This window comes from Pristis pectinata, chromosome 23, assembly GCF_009764475.1.
Source record: "Pristis pectinata isolate sPriPec2 chromosome 23, sPriPec2.1.pri, whole genome shotgun sequence".
Classification (NCBI taxonomy): Eukaryota; Metazoa; Chordata; class Chondrichthyes; order Rhinopristiformes; family Pristidae; genus Pristis; species Pristis pectinata.
This window is the reverse complement of record NC_067427.1, coordinates 16,192,918-16,211,236: the sequence shown is the minus strand read 5'-3', so window position 1 is coordinate 16,211,236 and position 18,319 is coordinate 16,192,918. Positions and strand designations below refer to the sequence as shown.

At 37.7% G+C, this 18,319-nt stretch overlaps 1 protein-coding gene across 1 annotated transcript in view; it reads left to right on the top strand.

Annotated features, from left to right (window-relative positions):
* slc25a25b (solute carrier family 25 member 25b) overlaps positions 1 to 17,312 on the top strand; it is a 42,524-nt gene extending 25,212 nt beyond the window's left edge. The window contains exons 2-11 of the mRNA XM_052037051.1: positions 2,812 to 2,938; positions 3,162 to 3,249; positions 4,127 to 4,162; positions 4,476 to 4,587; positions 9,964 to 10,122; positions 12,423 to 12,575; positions 12,814 to 12,921; positions 13,035 to 13,202; positions 13,379 to 13,529; positions 13,872 to 17,312. Coding sequence (XP_051893011.1) covers positions 2,812 to 2,938; positions 3,162 to 3,249; positions 4,127 to 4,162; positions 4,476 to 4,587; positions 9,964 to 10,122; positions 12,423 to 12,575; positions 12,814 to 12,921; positions 13,035 to 13,202; positions 13,379 to 13,529; positions 13,872 to 14,056 — 1,287 coding nt within the window. The 3' untranslated portion in view covers positions 14,057 to 17,312. The remainder of the gene's footprint in view (positions 1 to 2,811; positions 2,939 to 3,161; positions 3,250 to 4,126; positions 4,163 to 4,475; positions 4,588 to 9,963; positions 10,123 to 12,422; positions 12,576 to 12,813; positions 12,922 to 13,034; positions 13,203 to 13,378; positions 13,530 to 13,871) is intronic.
* The last annotated feature ends 1,007 nt before the right edge of the window (positions 17,313 to 18,319 follow it).

Here is an 18,319-nt window from a genome sequence, read left to right as displayed (position 1 = left end):
GAAAGACGCTTTAAATTTGGATCCTTGGAGGCTAATGGCTGTGACGTGGTTCTTTGAGTTCACTGCTAAGTTTGGAAATGTTATCTTAGTATCAGAGTCCTTCACTTAGTTTGTTCGGTTTTGACTTTTCTACAAAGATTCAGGATACTTTTTGGTAAATTTTGTGTAAAATATGGATATTTAAGGCAACTTGTGAACTCCAGTATAATGAGTACGATTTGATTAATGCATACAAACCTCTTATGAGACTTGCACATTATGGGAATAAGTGAAATAAACATATTGAAACATGTTTGCACTAAGTGGGAAGCATTGATGCATTTGGTCCCAGGGTGAGTGGTCGTTGCTGCTATCATCACTGGCTCTATTCCAATACAGTATATTACTCCAGTATACAGGATCACTGTTCCAGTCGTGTGCCCAAACTTAAGTTTGATGGCATTTTATGTAAAGATTTGGTAATGTGGACACATGCTTGGATATATAAAGTTCATGGTTAGTTTTGTTGAAATGTAATGTTGTGAACTCTCTGAACTTGGAACATGGCGCAAATATGCTGGTGAACTTCACTCATTTACGTGTGCTTAAACGTCAGTATGTCCATTGCATAATGCTGGAGAATTGCCAATATTCTTGGTCGATAAGCAATCAATATTCACTGAACAGGTTGTTTAATCCAATATTAAGCAAAATTATTAAAATTTTCAGCCATGCTTTATTTTGCTTTTGTTTTTCTGAAACTTGGCCGAGGATCTTTAATTACTAATCTGCAGTGAACTTTGCATGTTATGTGATGTAAATCTTAACGTTTGATTGATGAGAAGGAAGGGAGTCTTGATACTACGTAGACAGGAAAGGTAGGGATTAGTTTACTCTTCTATAAAAGTGACGTAGATGGCCTTCAGTCTTGTGAATGTCAGCCACCCAGTACTTCAGTGCTGTCTCGGAGGGTGCTAGATAATTTCAATCACTTTAATTTAATTTTTATACATTTTATATGTCTTAGTTTGTATAATTTATCCAAAAAATCTTTGGTCAGTATGCTGTGCCTCTGTTTAAATGTACCAGTGCCAGACACTGTGGAAAGAGAATTTGAATACTTTGAATCAGGACAGCTGCCTGCTGAGCTCAAATCATTGTTCAGGCTCAGCCTTTTCATCCCTTCGCACGAGTTACTGACCTATCGTCGGTGGAGACAGGTAAATCCTAACTGTCTTTATTCTAGATTGGTCAGTACCTTAAGTACCTCTTAAGTTTCAGGAGCCCTTAATTATCTGATAACTGAGTAGAAAATACATTGCTTGAACTTGTTTCAATACTTCAGTAATACTGGGCTGTTTTCTTGCTGTGCTAGCTTGGGAAGAGGGATAGGTTACAAGTCTCTTGCATATAGTCTTCTGTCAGTATTACCATTTTAATGCAAGCTACCATAACCTGAATTTCATAAAACATAAGAGGCTTGGTGATCTGTGAGTAGGATTGTAATGGGCTTTAAGGACGCGGGTTAAAGGTAGCAGGTAAAGTTCTAATGCTATGAAATGTGAAGCATTATTTTGCTTGGAAGAACACAGAGACAATGTAAATTAAACAGCACAATTCAGAAAATGGTCCAAGAATTGAGATCTGAGGATCTGTGTGTGTGTAGTGCTCTAAAAGTCTCTGGATAGGTTAAGAATATGTTTGCTTTTTAAAAAAAAAAGTCATGGACTTTGTGCATGGGTAAAGAATACAAGAGCAAGGAAGTTGTAATGAACCTTGATGCAGCCTCGCAGAAACACAAGATCTTTGGATTCATTGAACACTTGACTTTTTTTTTGAACAACATTTTTATTTTGCTAAAGGTATGCAAGTACTTTAAACGTTGCACACCAGCCCAGACTCTTTGTAAACTCTTGACATACAGCTACTTTTTCTGCCTTGAAATAAAATACTTTCTAATTGAACCATATGTTTTCTCCATGTTAGTGATATAGGTCACAGAATTTTGCTTGGCAGTGTGCTAATGCATTACATAAATCTGTAATGCTTCTGAGGGAAAACTGTTCTCTTCTGATTCCCCTGCACATAAAATTTGAGGCCAAATAATCCCAAATTCCTGAGTGACTGTAGAGCTATCATTTATATTTGTTTCACGATAGAAACTATTTAAAAAAAAAAGTCGTATATCTCGCATCAACTTGCTTCTAAGTGAATGTAGATAGTTGCATGACTTGGTGTCTGCTGAGACAGCTGTCTTCCATCAGCTGACATGACATTCAGTTCAGTGAGGAACTTGATCCTTGCATACAAGATTTTTGCTGGAGCTTGACATTTTGTATGGCTATAATATAGTTACAACCCTGACTCCATTTTAAAAATTGTGGATCAGTTTGCAGCATAATGTATATTGGTAAGGAGGGAAGAAATTAACTTGTCTCCATTCATTTATTGGAATTTTGTCCGTGGAAGAGGCTATTTAGGGCTCTTTAACTTGGATCTAAGTTGGCCATGGACTGTGAAAGAACCATTAACATAATGCTTTTTGATCAATATTCTTCCAAGCAGAATATATTGTGTCAAGAAATCTGTTTTATAAATACTGAACAAAATTGTGATGATAATGAAAATTGTTAGTAGGCCACTTGTACCAGAACATTAGTTAGAATGGTCTCTAAAATTTTTGGAGTAGAGACTGATTTTCCTTGAGGATTAAGTTGCCCACCCAAAATAGGCAGTAATGTGTTAGGTTTTGTTTCAAAAGTAGTTTTCCCATCACAAGATTTCCCTATTGTCTGTCTGGAAAATAAAAGATTTGTTTTTGTTTTAAACAGAAAAATTGTTAAAGCTGGTGACAAAGACCTAGATGGCCAACTTGATTTTGAAGAATTTGTTCATTATTTAAAAGATCATGAGAAGAAACTCCGGCTGGTTTTCAAAAGCCTAGATAAGAAAAACGATGGTAAGAACTAGTTTTTTCTTCCTGCAACAGTGTGCAATTTAGTAATTTATAAATGCATATAATTAAGTGAAATAAACATTTTATCTTAAATCTTGGGCAATACAATATAGAATTTGGCATTTGGGCTTGTAGTGTGGCCTGGATGTCTTTTAGTGGTGTCCAGTGAGTGTGTTCATAGTGTTCAATAGATTGTATATTCAGGTTTTTTTTCTTAATTTTTCAGGTAAAATTGATGCACAAGAAATCATGCAGTCATTACGTGACCTTGGAGTACATATTTCAGAACAGCAGGCAGAGAAGATCCTGAAACGGTGAGTTATTTTACTTCTTAAAACATTCACCTTTTGAATTTTAGTAATTGTAATTTATTTGCACCATTATTATTAATATGTGGTGTTTCCCTGCAAATTTTCTTCTTGTCTTCAATTGCACAAAAATCCTCTACTGTGTTTATTTTCCTTCTTTCCGTTTGGTTATAAACCAGATAATGTCAAAAAGCTGATAGATACATGAGAAGATTCCTGTATTAAAGCATCCTTTCATTTTTTTAATATACATTTGTCTAATGACCCTCCCTTTGTGATAAGGTAAAAACGAAACTTTATATATAAAAAAATATTTTGGTCAAATCTGAATAACTCCAATTCAGTAGCTGCTACTGTGGTGATACAACACAACACGTGATATTGTTGTTTTAATTTCCACCCACTACCCCAACTACTTACACATGGAATTCCATGATTATCCAGTTATGACATGACGTGCTAATATACTAATGGCACTCCATTGTCTAAAACCTTTTTTTCGCTTTTATTCCAAACACATTCACACTTCTGCACATTTGTATTGCCTGACATAATGAAAATTGTCTGATTTAACACAAAATCCATGTTTCTGTTCCTGACATTTTTGGATAGACCTTATGAGCTTGTGTTTGATTGACATCCTCGCTGCCTTTTAGAAAAATGATATGATATTTCTGCAAAGTACACATCACCATTGATCATGTGACATTGAGGAAGGTGACAACAAAGCTTTTAAAGCTGATATTCTTTGAAAAATAAAGGATGGTTTGCTGCAGATTTTGGTGGGAATAAGAATTACAGCATATTGTTCTATGTTCTCTGTTATATGTACAAAATACTTTATCTGTGCTATTTTTCTACATCTTTTGCTTTCTGTCTTCAGAATTTGGAGAGGGCACCTTTGGGGCCCTATTGCTTAGTAAGTACCAGTTATGTCTGCCTGTTTCTCTGCTTCTACTTCATTGAAATATATAAACAGCATTTTGTATCCATCATATGCAGCTTCACCCCTCCCTAGCAAAATAGGTTGAAATAATGTCCCTGCACCAACTTGAGCCTACATTGTCTTAACTTTCCAATTTTATTCCTAACATCCTTTAGCAATTACTTTATAGTATGAGAAAATCTAGTGTTTAACATTTTAATTATATCAGTCAAAGATTATTAAATGAGAGTTGAATATACAGAAACCACACTATATAACGGTTATTTTTTCTCTTTTTTTTAAATAGCATGGATAAAAATGGAACAATGACAATTGACTGGAATGAATGGCGAGATTATCATCTTCTGCATCCAGCGGATAACATTCCTGAAATAATTCTGTACTGGAAGCACTCCACAGTAAGTCCAGCAAATACTATGTTGACAATAATTACTTAAGAAGAATAGCCACGTGTAGTTTTGTTGAAATTGCTTTTGCCCCTATCCCAGTTTCTGTTGCATTCTCATACATGCTTGAAAAGACATGTCTATAGTGAAACCATGAAGATGTTATACATACAATCCAAATATTAAACATGATTTAAGATTTATAATTGCTAGAGATTTTAGGAATAAGAAATCTTGTTAGGAATGTGTCCACAATGTACAAAGCTAACATTCTTGGTTTTAATCCTTTTGCAGAACAAAACTAATTCTGATCACACTGATATTTGTTTAGACTTGAAAGGAACTAAAGAAATTGAGGGAAGATTTGAGAACATAAGGTTTAGAGGAGATCTGACAGCGTTCAATACCGAGATTTTTTTGTGGTAAATGGAATACTTTGTGTGGTGGTCACTAATTAAATAAAGGGCATTAATTGAAAGTCATTGTCAGAAGAAGGACGAGGAAGGGCGTTCATTTTATAATATAGTTGATTGTTTTAAAATGCCTTTCCAGGAACATTATTGGGAGCATAATCTCTAGTAGTTTATAACAGGGAAGTAGGTAAATACGTAAACTAAGAAAATTGCTTTTTCAGAGAACAAGGACAATATCCAAATTTCTTTGTAGTCATGTTATAAAGTTCTATGAATTTGATTTGCTTTTCCCATTTGGTTTCATTTTCCTTAGTAGTTCAGACCAGCTGAGCTACTCGGGCTGAGCTCCTTCAACTATACATCTATACTGATTCAGTCGATTGTAGTTTGTAACTTCATGACCAAACAGTGCACCATACTTGGTTCCTGAATTGATACTTGATACCTTCTAACGTCAGGTGTTAAAATTTGCTATAAAAATTTTCATTGCTGGCATTTAAAAGATATTAGTACATCTAATTGGTAGCAAGGCTGACCCAAATAGGCTGTTGTGGAATGAAGTGAAGGGCACTGATGTCAAGGGGAGTGTCATACACAAAGAGCTTCAGATCACTCCTTCCATTGGGAGTTGATTGCCTCTGTATATGATGAGTTTGCCTCCTTTCCAGTCTCTCAGTAGTATGGTGCTTTGGTGGTTGGGCAGAGATGGTTTTTACAGTGTTGAAGAACCCACATAAGTCATGGTTGTTAAGTTGCAGAGCCTCCTATGCTCTCTCCATCTGTTTTTTAGTTCCTTTTTTTTTCCCTGCTGGACCACCTGCCTTCAGATGCCTGTAAAGCTGTTCCTTTTCCTTTTGGCTCTTTGACCTTTTGATCACTCTTATCAAATCAGTCCTTGCTCTTATTAGAGAAGTCAAGAGTCTCTGTACTATACAGGTGTCAATCCACCGCCTCATCGCCCACATCTTGAAGGAGAAGGATGTTCCAGGGGATCTCGGAGATGCTATAATCATAACCATGTTCAAGAAAGGAATCTGTGGTAGCTGCAGGGGTCTCTCCCTCCTGTCCATCACGGAGATTTGTCCACAGAGTTCTCAGCTGCCTCCTTCCATGGCTGAAGAGCTTCTCCCTGAATCACTGTGGATCCTAGCTATCCAGAGACACAATGGACATGATAGAAAATATGCAGCATCTCCAATAAAAATACAGAGCACCAGCCACTATACGTGGGGTATTTCGACCTCACTAAAGCCTTTGACTTCATCAGTTCAGTGGAAGACCCTCCTCAGATTCGGCTGCCTACAGAAATTTGTCTTCAAAGTACATTTGTTCACAATGATTTGCAGCTATGATATTAATTGATAGGTCTACAACAGAACAATTCCAAATGAAACTCGTGTCAAACAAAGCCACATAATTGCTTGAATACTCTCAAGCTTTCTTGATGCATTGTTGCTTTGTGTGCCCAACAACTTTTCCACAGGTTATCCAAACTTCTATGGTTGAGTCTTGGCGTGGAGGTGATGCTTGCTTTTGGGTATGCTTGGAGGCCAAGCTGCAATCCATTGTCGTAAGTTTCACTAAAGCATACAAGAAGGCAGGCCATCACTCAACATCTAAAAGAGCAAAATCCTTTACCAACCTGCTCCTGCTGTACTATACTGCCCTCCCACAAATAATGTTCCAGACTACACCCAGGAAAATGTGGAACGCTTTCCATATCTCAGAGCCACTTCTTTTGAAGGCAGCGATGAATGTCATCATCAATGGCTGCTTATCCTAAGTGTCAGTGCAGGCTATGGGCGATTTGAGGAAAAAGGTATTTGAAGATCAAAACCTTGGCTATGGTACAACACTCGGGTTCTAGTGGGCAGCGGTGATCCCTGCCCTGAGATCTGGACTACTTACAGCGGGCATCACTAGGCATTGGGAAAAATACCACTGACCATACTTCAGGTAAATCTTCCAAATTCACTGGAAAGATGAGCAAATTGATATCAGTAATCTCTCCCAGTACCCAGTACTAAGGCCATAGTTAAACTCTGGTGGCTTAGTTTTGCAAACCATTGTTTGCAACACCAGACTCCTAAAACAGCTACTCTGCCCTGAGCTCTATGATGGGAAAAGATTGCATAGTGGATGGAGGAAAAGATTCAAGGTAAAGCCAGCCACTTTTACCACCCTAAATACTTTTGCTGATACTTTCAGGGAGCTATGGACTTGCATCCCAAGATCCCTCCATACATCAATGCTTCTAAGGGTCCTGTCATTTACAATATACTTTTCTCTTACATTTGACCTCCCAAAGTATTACACCTTGCACTTGTCCAGATTAAACTCCATCTGCCATTTCTCCACCCATATTTCCAACTGATCTGTATCCTTTGACAACCTTCCTCACTGTCCACAAGTCCATCAATTTTTCATGTTATCTGTGAACTTGCCAATGAGCCCACCTACATATTTGTCCAAATCATCACATAAATACATCACAGACGAGAGGTCCCGGCACTAATCCCTGCAGAACATCAGTGGTCACAGACCTCCAGTCAGAATAACACCCCTCCACTACTGCTCTGTTCTATAGCCAAGCCAACTTTGAATCTAGTCTACCAAGTCTCCATTGACGCCATGTGCCTAATCTTCTGGATCAGCCTATCACAAGGGAAACAAAGGACTGCAGATGCTGGAATCAAGATGGAAAAAACAAGATACTGGAGGAATTCAGCAGGTCAGGCAGCGTCTGTGGAGAAAAGCGGATGGTTAATGTTTCGAGTCAGGACTGAAGATAGGAAAAGGGAAAGCCCAATATATAGGAGGGAAAACAGAGCAGTGATAGGTGGACCAAAGAGAGGAGGTGGGATGACCACAAGGTGGTGATAGGTTGATGCAGATAAAAGAGAGTGATAGGCAGATGCGGTGGAGGAGCGGAGAGCAGATCCACTAGGGGATGGTTCAAAGGTATGGAGGGAGGGGCAGAGAGGAAAAACAATGGCAAGGAGGGAAAAGAGAGAGGCTGGGAAAGGGAAGAAAAGAGGCAAGGTGGGTGGGAGAGGGGGTTACTTAAAGTGTGAGAATTCGATGTTCATCCCGTTAGGCTGTAAGGTCCCAAGATAGAAAATGAAGTGTTGTTCCTCCATTTTACGTTTGCAGTGGAGGAGGCCAAGGACTGACATATCAGTGATGGAGGGGGAGTTGAAGTGACTGGCAACAGAAGGAGTTTCAGCAATTAATGTTGCATGTTTATCTTACATTGGATGAATCTGTTAAACTTCAAAAAAAAAAGTGAATATTTTCTGTTCCCCAATGAATCATTGAAGTTTTGTGTTGAATAATTTTTGCTTTGAGCACAGTGCATCGTGCTGCCATTTTTCTGTGAAAGATTCAAGTAGTTCGGATATCACTTTCCACCTGAATAAAATGTATTGATTCAGTAAGGGATGGATTATCTGAGTTGTGATTAAAAACAGGACGTTGACCAATTTTAATGAGTGAGTCATGTTATCTTCTGTATTGGGTACAAAAGCACCTGTAGACAAAATGCTGCTTTTGATTCTGGGGAGTGAGTGGGGATATGGTGGAGGTGGGGTCGTGGGATGGAAGGGTGACTTGCCAAATCCAAATCCTGCTTGAATTTTAAAAATTAATTTTGTGTAGCAAATCTAATCTCAGGTTTTTGGAATAGCTTTAAAATTGGTATATCTTTTCAAGTATCCAGTACTTCAAAACCGAAAACCATTGCAATCTTGAGACTTGTGCCAGTCTTGAAAATTAAAATAGAAATCTTTCTAACGAGTCGTAGAATGGTAGTACCAACTTGTACATCAAGATTATAAATTACCTTCCTGTGGAGAAAATTGCTCTTCTTTCAGAGGTTTTGTCTTGCCAGCTTGCAAATTTCTGCTTGGATGGTCAGGGCGTGGGAGGAAGCATGGGTAAAAGTTGGTTGTTTAAAATCCTCTAATTGTGATTGGGTGTGTAATAGTAACCAAAAAGTTCACATTATAACAATTCATATTATCTTGCTTCCTGTTGTTTCTGAAGGTGTAGTCTAAATTCTGAAACACAGCAGTATCAGAAAATGGTGTTGTAAAGTAATAGCTTAAAGCTTTTTGTGGCTGCTGGTTCTTCAGATTCTGAAGAACATGTTACAAGTCGGTGGTTGGAAGGGTACTTTTTTGGGTTACTTTAATGTTCTCTGCTTACCATTTCTTGCATAGAACAAAGATGTGAGCAACCTTTCCAAAATTTCTAAGTTACTGGGATAATCTGTATAACTTTTCAGGGCTGTGCAGATATTGAACTGTCAGTGATTGTTACTTTGTAAAATTGTCAAGACTTTTGTGCTTTAATCTGCAGTTAGTGGGTGACTTGCTTTGTCACAAAAAATAGCTCATGTGACATTGATTCAATAAAAGCACATGTTGATTCCGATTTTATTTGAAAGGATTGTTTCTATCTTTATTATTGGCATTTTAAATTTAAATTTTTACATTCAAAGATTAATTAGAAAGGATTGAGTTTTTGCAGAAGATGATTAGTTGTATAATACATGGAACTTAGTAATTAAGAATTCTTCCTACTTTATTATAAATGTGACTTGAACTGTAAAGTTCCATTGTGGTCAAGTTTAAGCATTTAATTGCTGAGAATTGGATGTTGATGTACCTCACTAAATCAGATTGATTAGTATGGAGCAATTGTTTCCATTGCTCAACAGTTGAATTGAGCAAAGATCAGAGTTTAAATAACCTTTGGACATCTGTTGATGAAATTCATTTAAAAAAAAAACTCTGCTTTTTTAATTCAAACTATTTCCATCTTCAAATTTAGTCTGTATCTAACAAAGTAAATTTTAAGCTGGAGTACAGATCCACCACATTGGAAAAGGTTATTATGGCAATTGTTATTTATATGTTCATTTTTTTGATTTACCCATTGAGGGGAAATAAAAGAAATCATTTTTATGTTTCAGATATTTGATGTAGGCGAGAGTTTAACAATTCCAGATGAGTTCACGGAGGAGGAGAAGCAAACTGGCATGTGGTGGCGACAGCTAGTGGCAGGAGGAGGTGCAGGTGCTGTGTCTAGAACGTGTACTGCCCCACTTGATCGGCTCAAGGTACTAATGCAGGTGAGTCCCCCACAAGTGTTGGCATGCTCTTTGATTACTCAGTGCATCATAGCTCAGTTGTCCTACCCCCACATTTCCAGCATGTATGCCTGGCTGGTCATCAGGAGCAAGTTTTTAATGTTTTCTTCCTACATCTCCCTGCCCTCCCTATCTTTCAGCCAACAACGCAGAAATCAATTTGCATACTGGATGCAGTAGGCTAGTTTAGCACAGACAAGACATCAGGATGAACAAACTTTGTACACAGTTTGCTTAGTTTTGTCTCTCCTGATAGCCAGCTATCAGAGCAGAAAATATTGCCTTTATGTGATACTTAATGGCTGCAGGGTATGTATATTGTGATTTTTGCATCCAGTTATACCTAGTGAGTTTGGAACTTGTATATTTTGCATCACACAATTTGATTGTCAGAAGCTGACTTTTATTTAAAAGGCAAGTTGATGTTTTCAGGGCATAGCATCTTGTACTATTTTTCGACTTTAACTGGAAGAGAATTTTGATAATCTTAACTGACAGGATTCTCTTTGAAGAAAACCACATGTCTTCCTGTACAAAGAGCTTGTGAAGCATATAAACTAACTGGAATAATTCACTGAGTGAATAGGATATTGATAAGGTAGAACTGCTTTCCTTTGGCTCAACCAGCTTTTCTGCTTGGCTCTGTAAAGAAGATAAAGCAGACCTCTGCAAAATAGACTAATGGCTTTGTTTTAAAATATTAGTGTGACATGAGAAATGTGTAAAATTGGCATTTCTCAGCTCTTTTTTAAAGTAGATTGATTTGCTTGATCTGGGTGATCACCTTCTAAGAAATTTGTTTGTTTTATTGATATGTTAATTATTAGGCAGACTCAGTTGGTATCAAAAAACAAAGATAGAATATGCAGGAAAAACCTCAACAGGTCAAGCAGTATCTGTGGAAAGAGAAACAGTCAATGTTTCAAGTTTGAGACTGTCAGAACTGGGAAAGAAGATTGCAAGGTAGTTTTTAGTAGGGGAGGGAGGTGCAAAACAAAGGGAGTGTCTGTACAGGATGAGTTGAAATGGCTTGAGGGGGATAATTGTCAGGTCCATGTAATGAGTTGTTAATGGTTAGGTCCTGGTACTTGCCTGGCAGGCTGGACCTGCATTTGTTGGATAACAAAAAAACAGAAATGTAAAATGCTGGAAAAACTAAGCAGGTCGTTAGCATCTATGGATAGAGAAACCGACGAGATCCTCCTTCAGACCTGAGAATAAGAGAAATAAGTTAGTGTGGGTAACAGTGAAATGTGGCTGAAACCAAGGGAATTTCTCTGATAGGGGTGAACGCATGTGGCAGATGGGATAAGATATTATGGCTGTGTAATTTGTTGCTGATTTGGTTCTGGCCTACTGGAACATGTCTGGCCTGCAGAACTATACACAGGAAAGAAAAATGGATGGCGGACAGAAATGGTGCTCATATAGACAGGAAGAAAAACATCTCTGGAGGAACTCAGCAGGTCAAGTGGCATCTGTGGGGCTAAAGGAATTGTCAACCTTCCGGGTCAAAACCCTGTATCAGGAAGATAAGGTGTTGATCCTTGTTTTTGCTTTGGATCTCGTAACAATGCAGGAGGCCACAGACGGAGAGATCAGAGTGGGAGTAAAATGGTGGGGTGGGAGTGAATTAAAGTTGCAGGCAATTGGAAGCTTGGTGTCTTTCCTGTGAACTGAGCACAAGTGCTCCACAAAGCATGCACCCAATCTGCCTTGGCTTCTCCAGTGTAGATAAGGCTGCATTGTAAACACCAAATGCAGTACAATGAAATCACTGTTTCATCTTGAAAGAATGTTTGGGTCCCTGGATAGTGGGAAGGGAAGTATCTGCTGAGTTTTTCCAGCATCTGATTTCCAGATTTCTAGCATCTGCAGTTTTTAAAAATTTTCATTTATTAGTATTCAGCTCAGTCATTTATCTGGATTCTCCCTCTGAATTTGATATATTTGGAAATAGGATAGAACTTCTGCATAAATTATATTCATTTGTCAAGTTATGCTGCTCGTGCCAGGGCCTTGACAAGAATATTCTACTGGTCTGTATTATTAACCTGGTCATAAAAGGCATGATGAGTTATTGACATTTGCAGGATAATGCCCTGATTTCTAATCTTAAACTAAAAAGTATTTTAATTTTTTTTATGCAGAAGATTTATTCCTTTAATCAGTGATTTTTGTAAAAATACTTGCATGTTTTGTAAGGATAACTGATGCACTTAGTGACATTAAAATCATGCTTAACAGCTTAATCATTAACAGCTTAAAATCATTGTTAATAGGTTCATGCCTCCAAATCTAACAACATGTGTATTGCGGGAGGATTTAGCCAGATGATTAAAGAAGGAGGATTCCGGTCTCTGTGGCGAGGAAACGGAATCAATGCAATCAAAATTGCTCCTGAGTCTGCTCTCAAGTTCATGGCTTATGAGCAGGTGAGAAAGCTGAAGTAGAAGGAAGGTCTTGCATTCATGAAATAGAATTTAGTTAAAAGTGAAATTATCAATAAATATACTGATAAGTTACTCTTACTATACATTATTAGTAATTATAACTTTGCTCAAAGTTGCATTAGTCCTATAGAGATTTTTTAAATGTTAATGAGGTAAGGAAACCTGAATAACCATTACTTGTCTGATCATCATATTTTTCATTGTGGATGTTACCTTGCAGATAAAGAGAATCATTGGCAGTAACCAACAAACTCTGGGAATACAGGAGCGATTGATTGCAGGTTCACTAGCTGGAGTAATTGCTCAGAGCACCATCTATCCAATGGAGGTAAAAAGACTTTATTTAGAGCGAAAATCTGTTTGTTAATTTATATTTCCCTTATTTAAAAATAAATATGCTGTTCTGTGTTTCTCTCTAAGTTTGATTATTGCTTCCATCAGGTATTAAAAACTCGGCTGGCACTGCGGAAAACTGGACAGTATTCAGGAATACTTAACTGTGCAAAGCACATTTTTAAGAAGGAGGGAATTACTGCATTTTACAAAGGCTATGTTCCCAATATGCTGGGCATCATTCCTTATGCTGGAATAGACTTGGCTATATATGAGGTGAGTTTTCCAACTTGCAGGATTTGTTTTATTGTAACCATACCTGACTGCAGAACCTAATTTCATTGCTGAATTTTCATTTGTTTGTTACAAGTAAGTTCTTGCCTTACACTGTATGAGGTTTTACTAATTGGATATATATTAAGTTTATCATGAGCATTTTTGTTTCTTTTTAGACTTTGAAGAATTCATGGCTGCAGCGCTGTGCCACTGATAGTGTGGATCCTGGGGTCTTTGTTCTCTTGGCTTGTGGCACCGTTTCAAGCACATGTGGGCAGTTAGCCAGTTACCCCTTAGCACTTGTCAGGACACGAATGCAGGCACAAGGTAATTGGCTAAGGTGTCAAGTTGATACTGAGTGGGGGGGGGGGGGGGGGGGGGGGGGGGGGGGGGGGGGGAGGGGGGGAGTCTTTTTCCAGATTTTATCAAATGATCTATTAATGGATTCTGTGAGGCGACAGCAGCACTTCTTACCAACATGAATAAAACTCTCTTGAGGTAGTCTATATCCTTAATTTCTAGTAATGTTTTAATACATTAGTAGGATACTTTTCATGGTGCTAGCATCTTTAATCTTCTTTGGTCTGATAGTTGTACTCTGATATCTAGAGTTTATGGTTTTCCATTGATTGCAAACAGAAATCACAAGTATTTTCTCTTCCTTTAAAGCTACCACTGAAGGAGCAACTCAGCACACAATGCTTGGACTATTCAGACACATTCTAAGCACAGAAGGAGCAATTGGACTGTACAGAGGCTTAGCACCAAATTTCATGAAAGTTATTCCTGCTGTGAGCATTAGCTATGTGGTGTATGAAAACTTGAAAATGACACTTGGAGTCACATCGCGATGATGAGACTTGAGGGAAAACTTGTTTGAAGTTGCTTGATCTTGGGTGATCATCCTGGGATTTGACCATCTCATTCTGTGAATGTCATAAAACACTAGTGAAATAACGACGCACTGGGGAAGAGGGTTAAAGGGACCATTCCCCAATATTTATCAGCAGATTTATTTTCTGAGTTGCATTTTATTTTTATCAGCTCTAAAATGCTGCCTGAATCCCTGATGGAGATGCTTTGTACAGTACTAGTGCCACTTTGGCTCATTGGTTGTACTGTGACATGTTCAGAGGTCACTTGGACCATCTTGATCATTGCATCAAATGTTGGTTGTTATAGAGGGTGAATGCTTACACACCTATATTATATTTATCTGCTATTCCAGTAGCAGTATTATCCTATTTAGAATAAGTGGCTTAGATAACAAACACAGGAACATCGTAGGAATGCTTTTAAAGTATTCATTCATTAATATCACTTTTCATCATTAATAACCTGCGATGAAGGGCTTGAGAAACCAAATCAGAAGTCTTAATGAATGTTTGAATCAGTAGAGAGAGAATTCCCACAAATACCAGATGTAGTATGGCCTAAGGGTTTTTTCCTGATCTGGTGTAATGCTTACAACTGGAAGCTCAAGGAAGGATTTTGGTTTGCATGTGAGTTTTTTAAAACAAAAACAATCATTCTTTTGTCAAACTTGTGGAATTCATCAGTTTCATTACCAGTTTAATTAATTTTGTTATTGTCTGGCTTTTATCATGTAGTGCTGGTTTAAACTGGATATTTATATTATTTATTGTTTACAAGTTTTCACAAGGCTCATAATCAGTGATAGTGGAGGCTTAATTTTTCACTGAAGCAACTAAATATTAGGCCTATACACAAATCTGTCATAGTACCATGCTGAAGTTTAAACCCAGAGAAAGCTGATTTGAAATTACCTTGTGTTGCAGGTAATTAGCTGTGTCTTAAGGAAATCTTAAGTGGTCATCTTACATTTAGAAAAGGGTAAATTATTTATTTTTGTACACCTTGGGGCTAAGCAGATATTTATTAATAAATGTGATCTAAATAAGGACAGATTGTGTGTTGCTGATATTTGCACAACCTGTAAATTAGCTATTCATTTTGTGTGGTTTTAAGATTCTTCCAGGCCCCCTCTATTGTGTGTTGTTAATGCTTAACCTAGGTTTCAATATTTAGATTTTATTTGTATTTTCCTCTTTAGATGATTAGGTTAAGGAATGGAAGGGGGAAAAAAACATGTGCTGCACAGTCCAGCTTTCTCCTACAATGTGCAACTCTTCCCAGTGTAACAGATTTCTGCAGGAGATGTTTAAGGGTATATTAAATTGTTGAAAGATTGTGAATTACAAAGCACTGAATTTTAGTCTTGAGCTTTTCACAAAGATGAGCCACTCCATTTTAAGTCATTGCAACGATTTAAAATGAAGACCTTTTAATTTTCTGAATATTTATGAAGAAGCTCTGAGCCGTCAAACGTAACTATCTTGTGTGACGTATGTAAAGGGAATAATGGTGTCTCTATTGGTGTATAATAGAAAGGCCTTGTTGTATGGTTCTGTGGACATTTGCTTGCCAGTGATGTACAAACCTCCACATTTTTTTTTGAATCTTCAAAAGAGGGCATGAAATGCTTGTGATGTATGTATATAGGATCATTGAATTACAGTCTGATTTGATTTAAAAAAAACATTTCGGAGAGGGAGCATTATGGATATTGGGAAAGTAATGAATGATGATGCAAACCTCCTCGAGTACTGGCACAGAGCCTGTGCCTCTGGTTTACAAGTATCACGGTCATGTGGGACCTGCAGGATTTTGGGACCAGATGATATCTGTCTAAAATGTGGGTTTTAGCAGGATAACCTTGGGCTCCATTGAGAGAGTCTGATCCTTATGTATTTGAACATGTTACAGCAGTAGGTCTTAAAAGTGTGGTTCAGCTGAAGCAAAGATCTCAATTGCTCACACTGTTTCAAAACAAAATGTTGTTTAAGCAGCAATATTCTATATTACAGCTAGTTGAAAGGCTATTGCTGATTTGTTTTTGTTTTAAGAAGGGCAGTTTCCTTTTTTCCGAGCTCAACTATAATTTGCTCCTCTACTGGTTGCACAACCTTTTGCAGGTTGTTGTTATTTTAGAATTGCAAACTGCCTTATTCGTGTTTCCAATATTGGCTGTTATGTGCCGAAAGCTAAGTTTTGAGGGATTTCCCTGCTCCCTATTTATCTATTTATTTTGAAGATATGTGAAAACCATGTGTAGCTTTAATTGAAACTGTGTAATCACTAAATTTAGTCAATGGATTTGGAGCATGGCTTGGGCTCTGCCTTGTTCAAATTGTTTCTGTTCTAGATATTTGCACAAAAATTTACAGGGGCATTAAACCGCTACTCTGCAGTGTTCTTTGGGATGACCAGGATGTTCGTTCCATTGATTTTTGTGAAAACCTTGCTTATTTCCAGTGATGTCTTGTACTCGGGTTGTGGGTTAAGGATTCTATGCGGAAGCTGTGAGGCAATCTTACTAATTTGATGCAAGGCTGTAATCTGCACTGTTAACATTTTTGGGGGAAGGGGAGCATTAAGTAAGGGAATGAAGTGGTTTATTGTTGCACATGGATAAGTTCCTTCTCAAATATGTTATCAGAGTTAATACAATGTTATTTTTCTGGGACCATTGGGTGTTTTCCACTGAAGGCTTATTTTCATGTTGTAAATCAGTTGATCATGTGAATATGGTTTTATAAATACTAAACATTAATAAAAACGAGGCATATTGATTAATGGAGGTAGATTCTGAGTACTAGACCTGTACTCCAAGACCCGTAAACTGTGACCGTTGGTCTGTTTTCAAAGCCTTAATGGCATTAAAGTGCCTCCACAGATCCCATTGTACTTGTGCCGACCCTGTTTTGGAACTTTGCTGCGAATCCCCTTCTTTTGGGAGAGTGTCTCCAGAGAACAAATACAAATGTACTGTAATGCTGCTGTTCAGCTTGATCCTTTTACTTCACATCTGAATGAAGAACATTTTGGAACTTCACAGTGGGAACCCAAGATGCTGATTTGCCAAAGGCAGCCTGTTACTAGTTTCTTAAATTATGAATGCAAGTTGAGCAGAACCAATGAAAGCAAGGTTCTCTATTTGTTGTTCCTGTTATGTTGCAGAGCAAAACTGAGTTTCAACCCTATGTATTTATGTTCAAATAAAAATATCTACTAATAAAGTTTATTTCTATGTGAATAAACAGTTTTGTCTCATTCTCTTTACTGTGTATACAAGTCTGCTGTCATGTGTGGTAAAATGCAGAGTCTTGCAGACCAGTATATCACTAATTTTAGCCCTGACCTGTAACGAATTAGCTAAACCCATAGCATTTCTGAGCTCAGATAGAGGGGTGGGGGGGTTAGTGGTAGCAATCTCCAACTGGATTTTCTGCTCATCATCATTGTCATGGGTGAATTTGCTCATTTGAGTGAGGACAGGATTAAGTTTAAATGTGTTGTCACAGCTGAATAACATGCAAGAACTGACTCTGGCCTCTGGCTTGAAGAATGATTTAGTGGGGTGGGTTGTTTGAGCTGGTGAGCAGCTGAAGAAGGAGGCAAGTTGCAGCTCAGTGGTTGGCACTCTAAGTTTAAATCCTGTTACGGAGACATAAATATAGAATCTAGGTTGAAATGCTGGAGCTGTAGTTAGAGGTACCTGCTGTTTGAATAAGACAGCAGCCGAGACCCTGTTAACCAACTAAATCACCATGAAAGATCCTATGGCACTATTTGGAGAAGAGTGAGGAGAGGTCAATCATGTATAACTGAAACAACAAAATGTTATTTATTGCAACACAAAATTTCCAGCACCTGCAGTTTTTCTTGTGAAAACTTTATTTGTTGTTGTGTGGGGAATTCGCTGAACACAAATTAGTTTCTATGTCTCCTTCATTGCAATATTTACCACTACTTAAGAACCTTGTATTACTGTATCTAAGAAAAACAATTAAGGACATTAGGCTGTCAAAGATGTACAAAATGCAGATCTGTCATTGGAGTATATTTTTCCCCTTCCTATGCTGTCTATTTAATGTTAGCCTCTGTTCAGTTTTATTTTACCCTGGTACTTTATCCATTCCATTCTAGCCTGAGATTTTTATATCCATTCTGGAGCTTCCATTCAGTACCAATGGCAAATTTGTCAATTTTATGTTTCTGAATTGTAATCATCTAAAATGTCTTTTTAAAAAAGA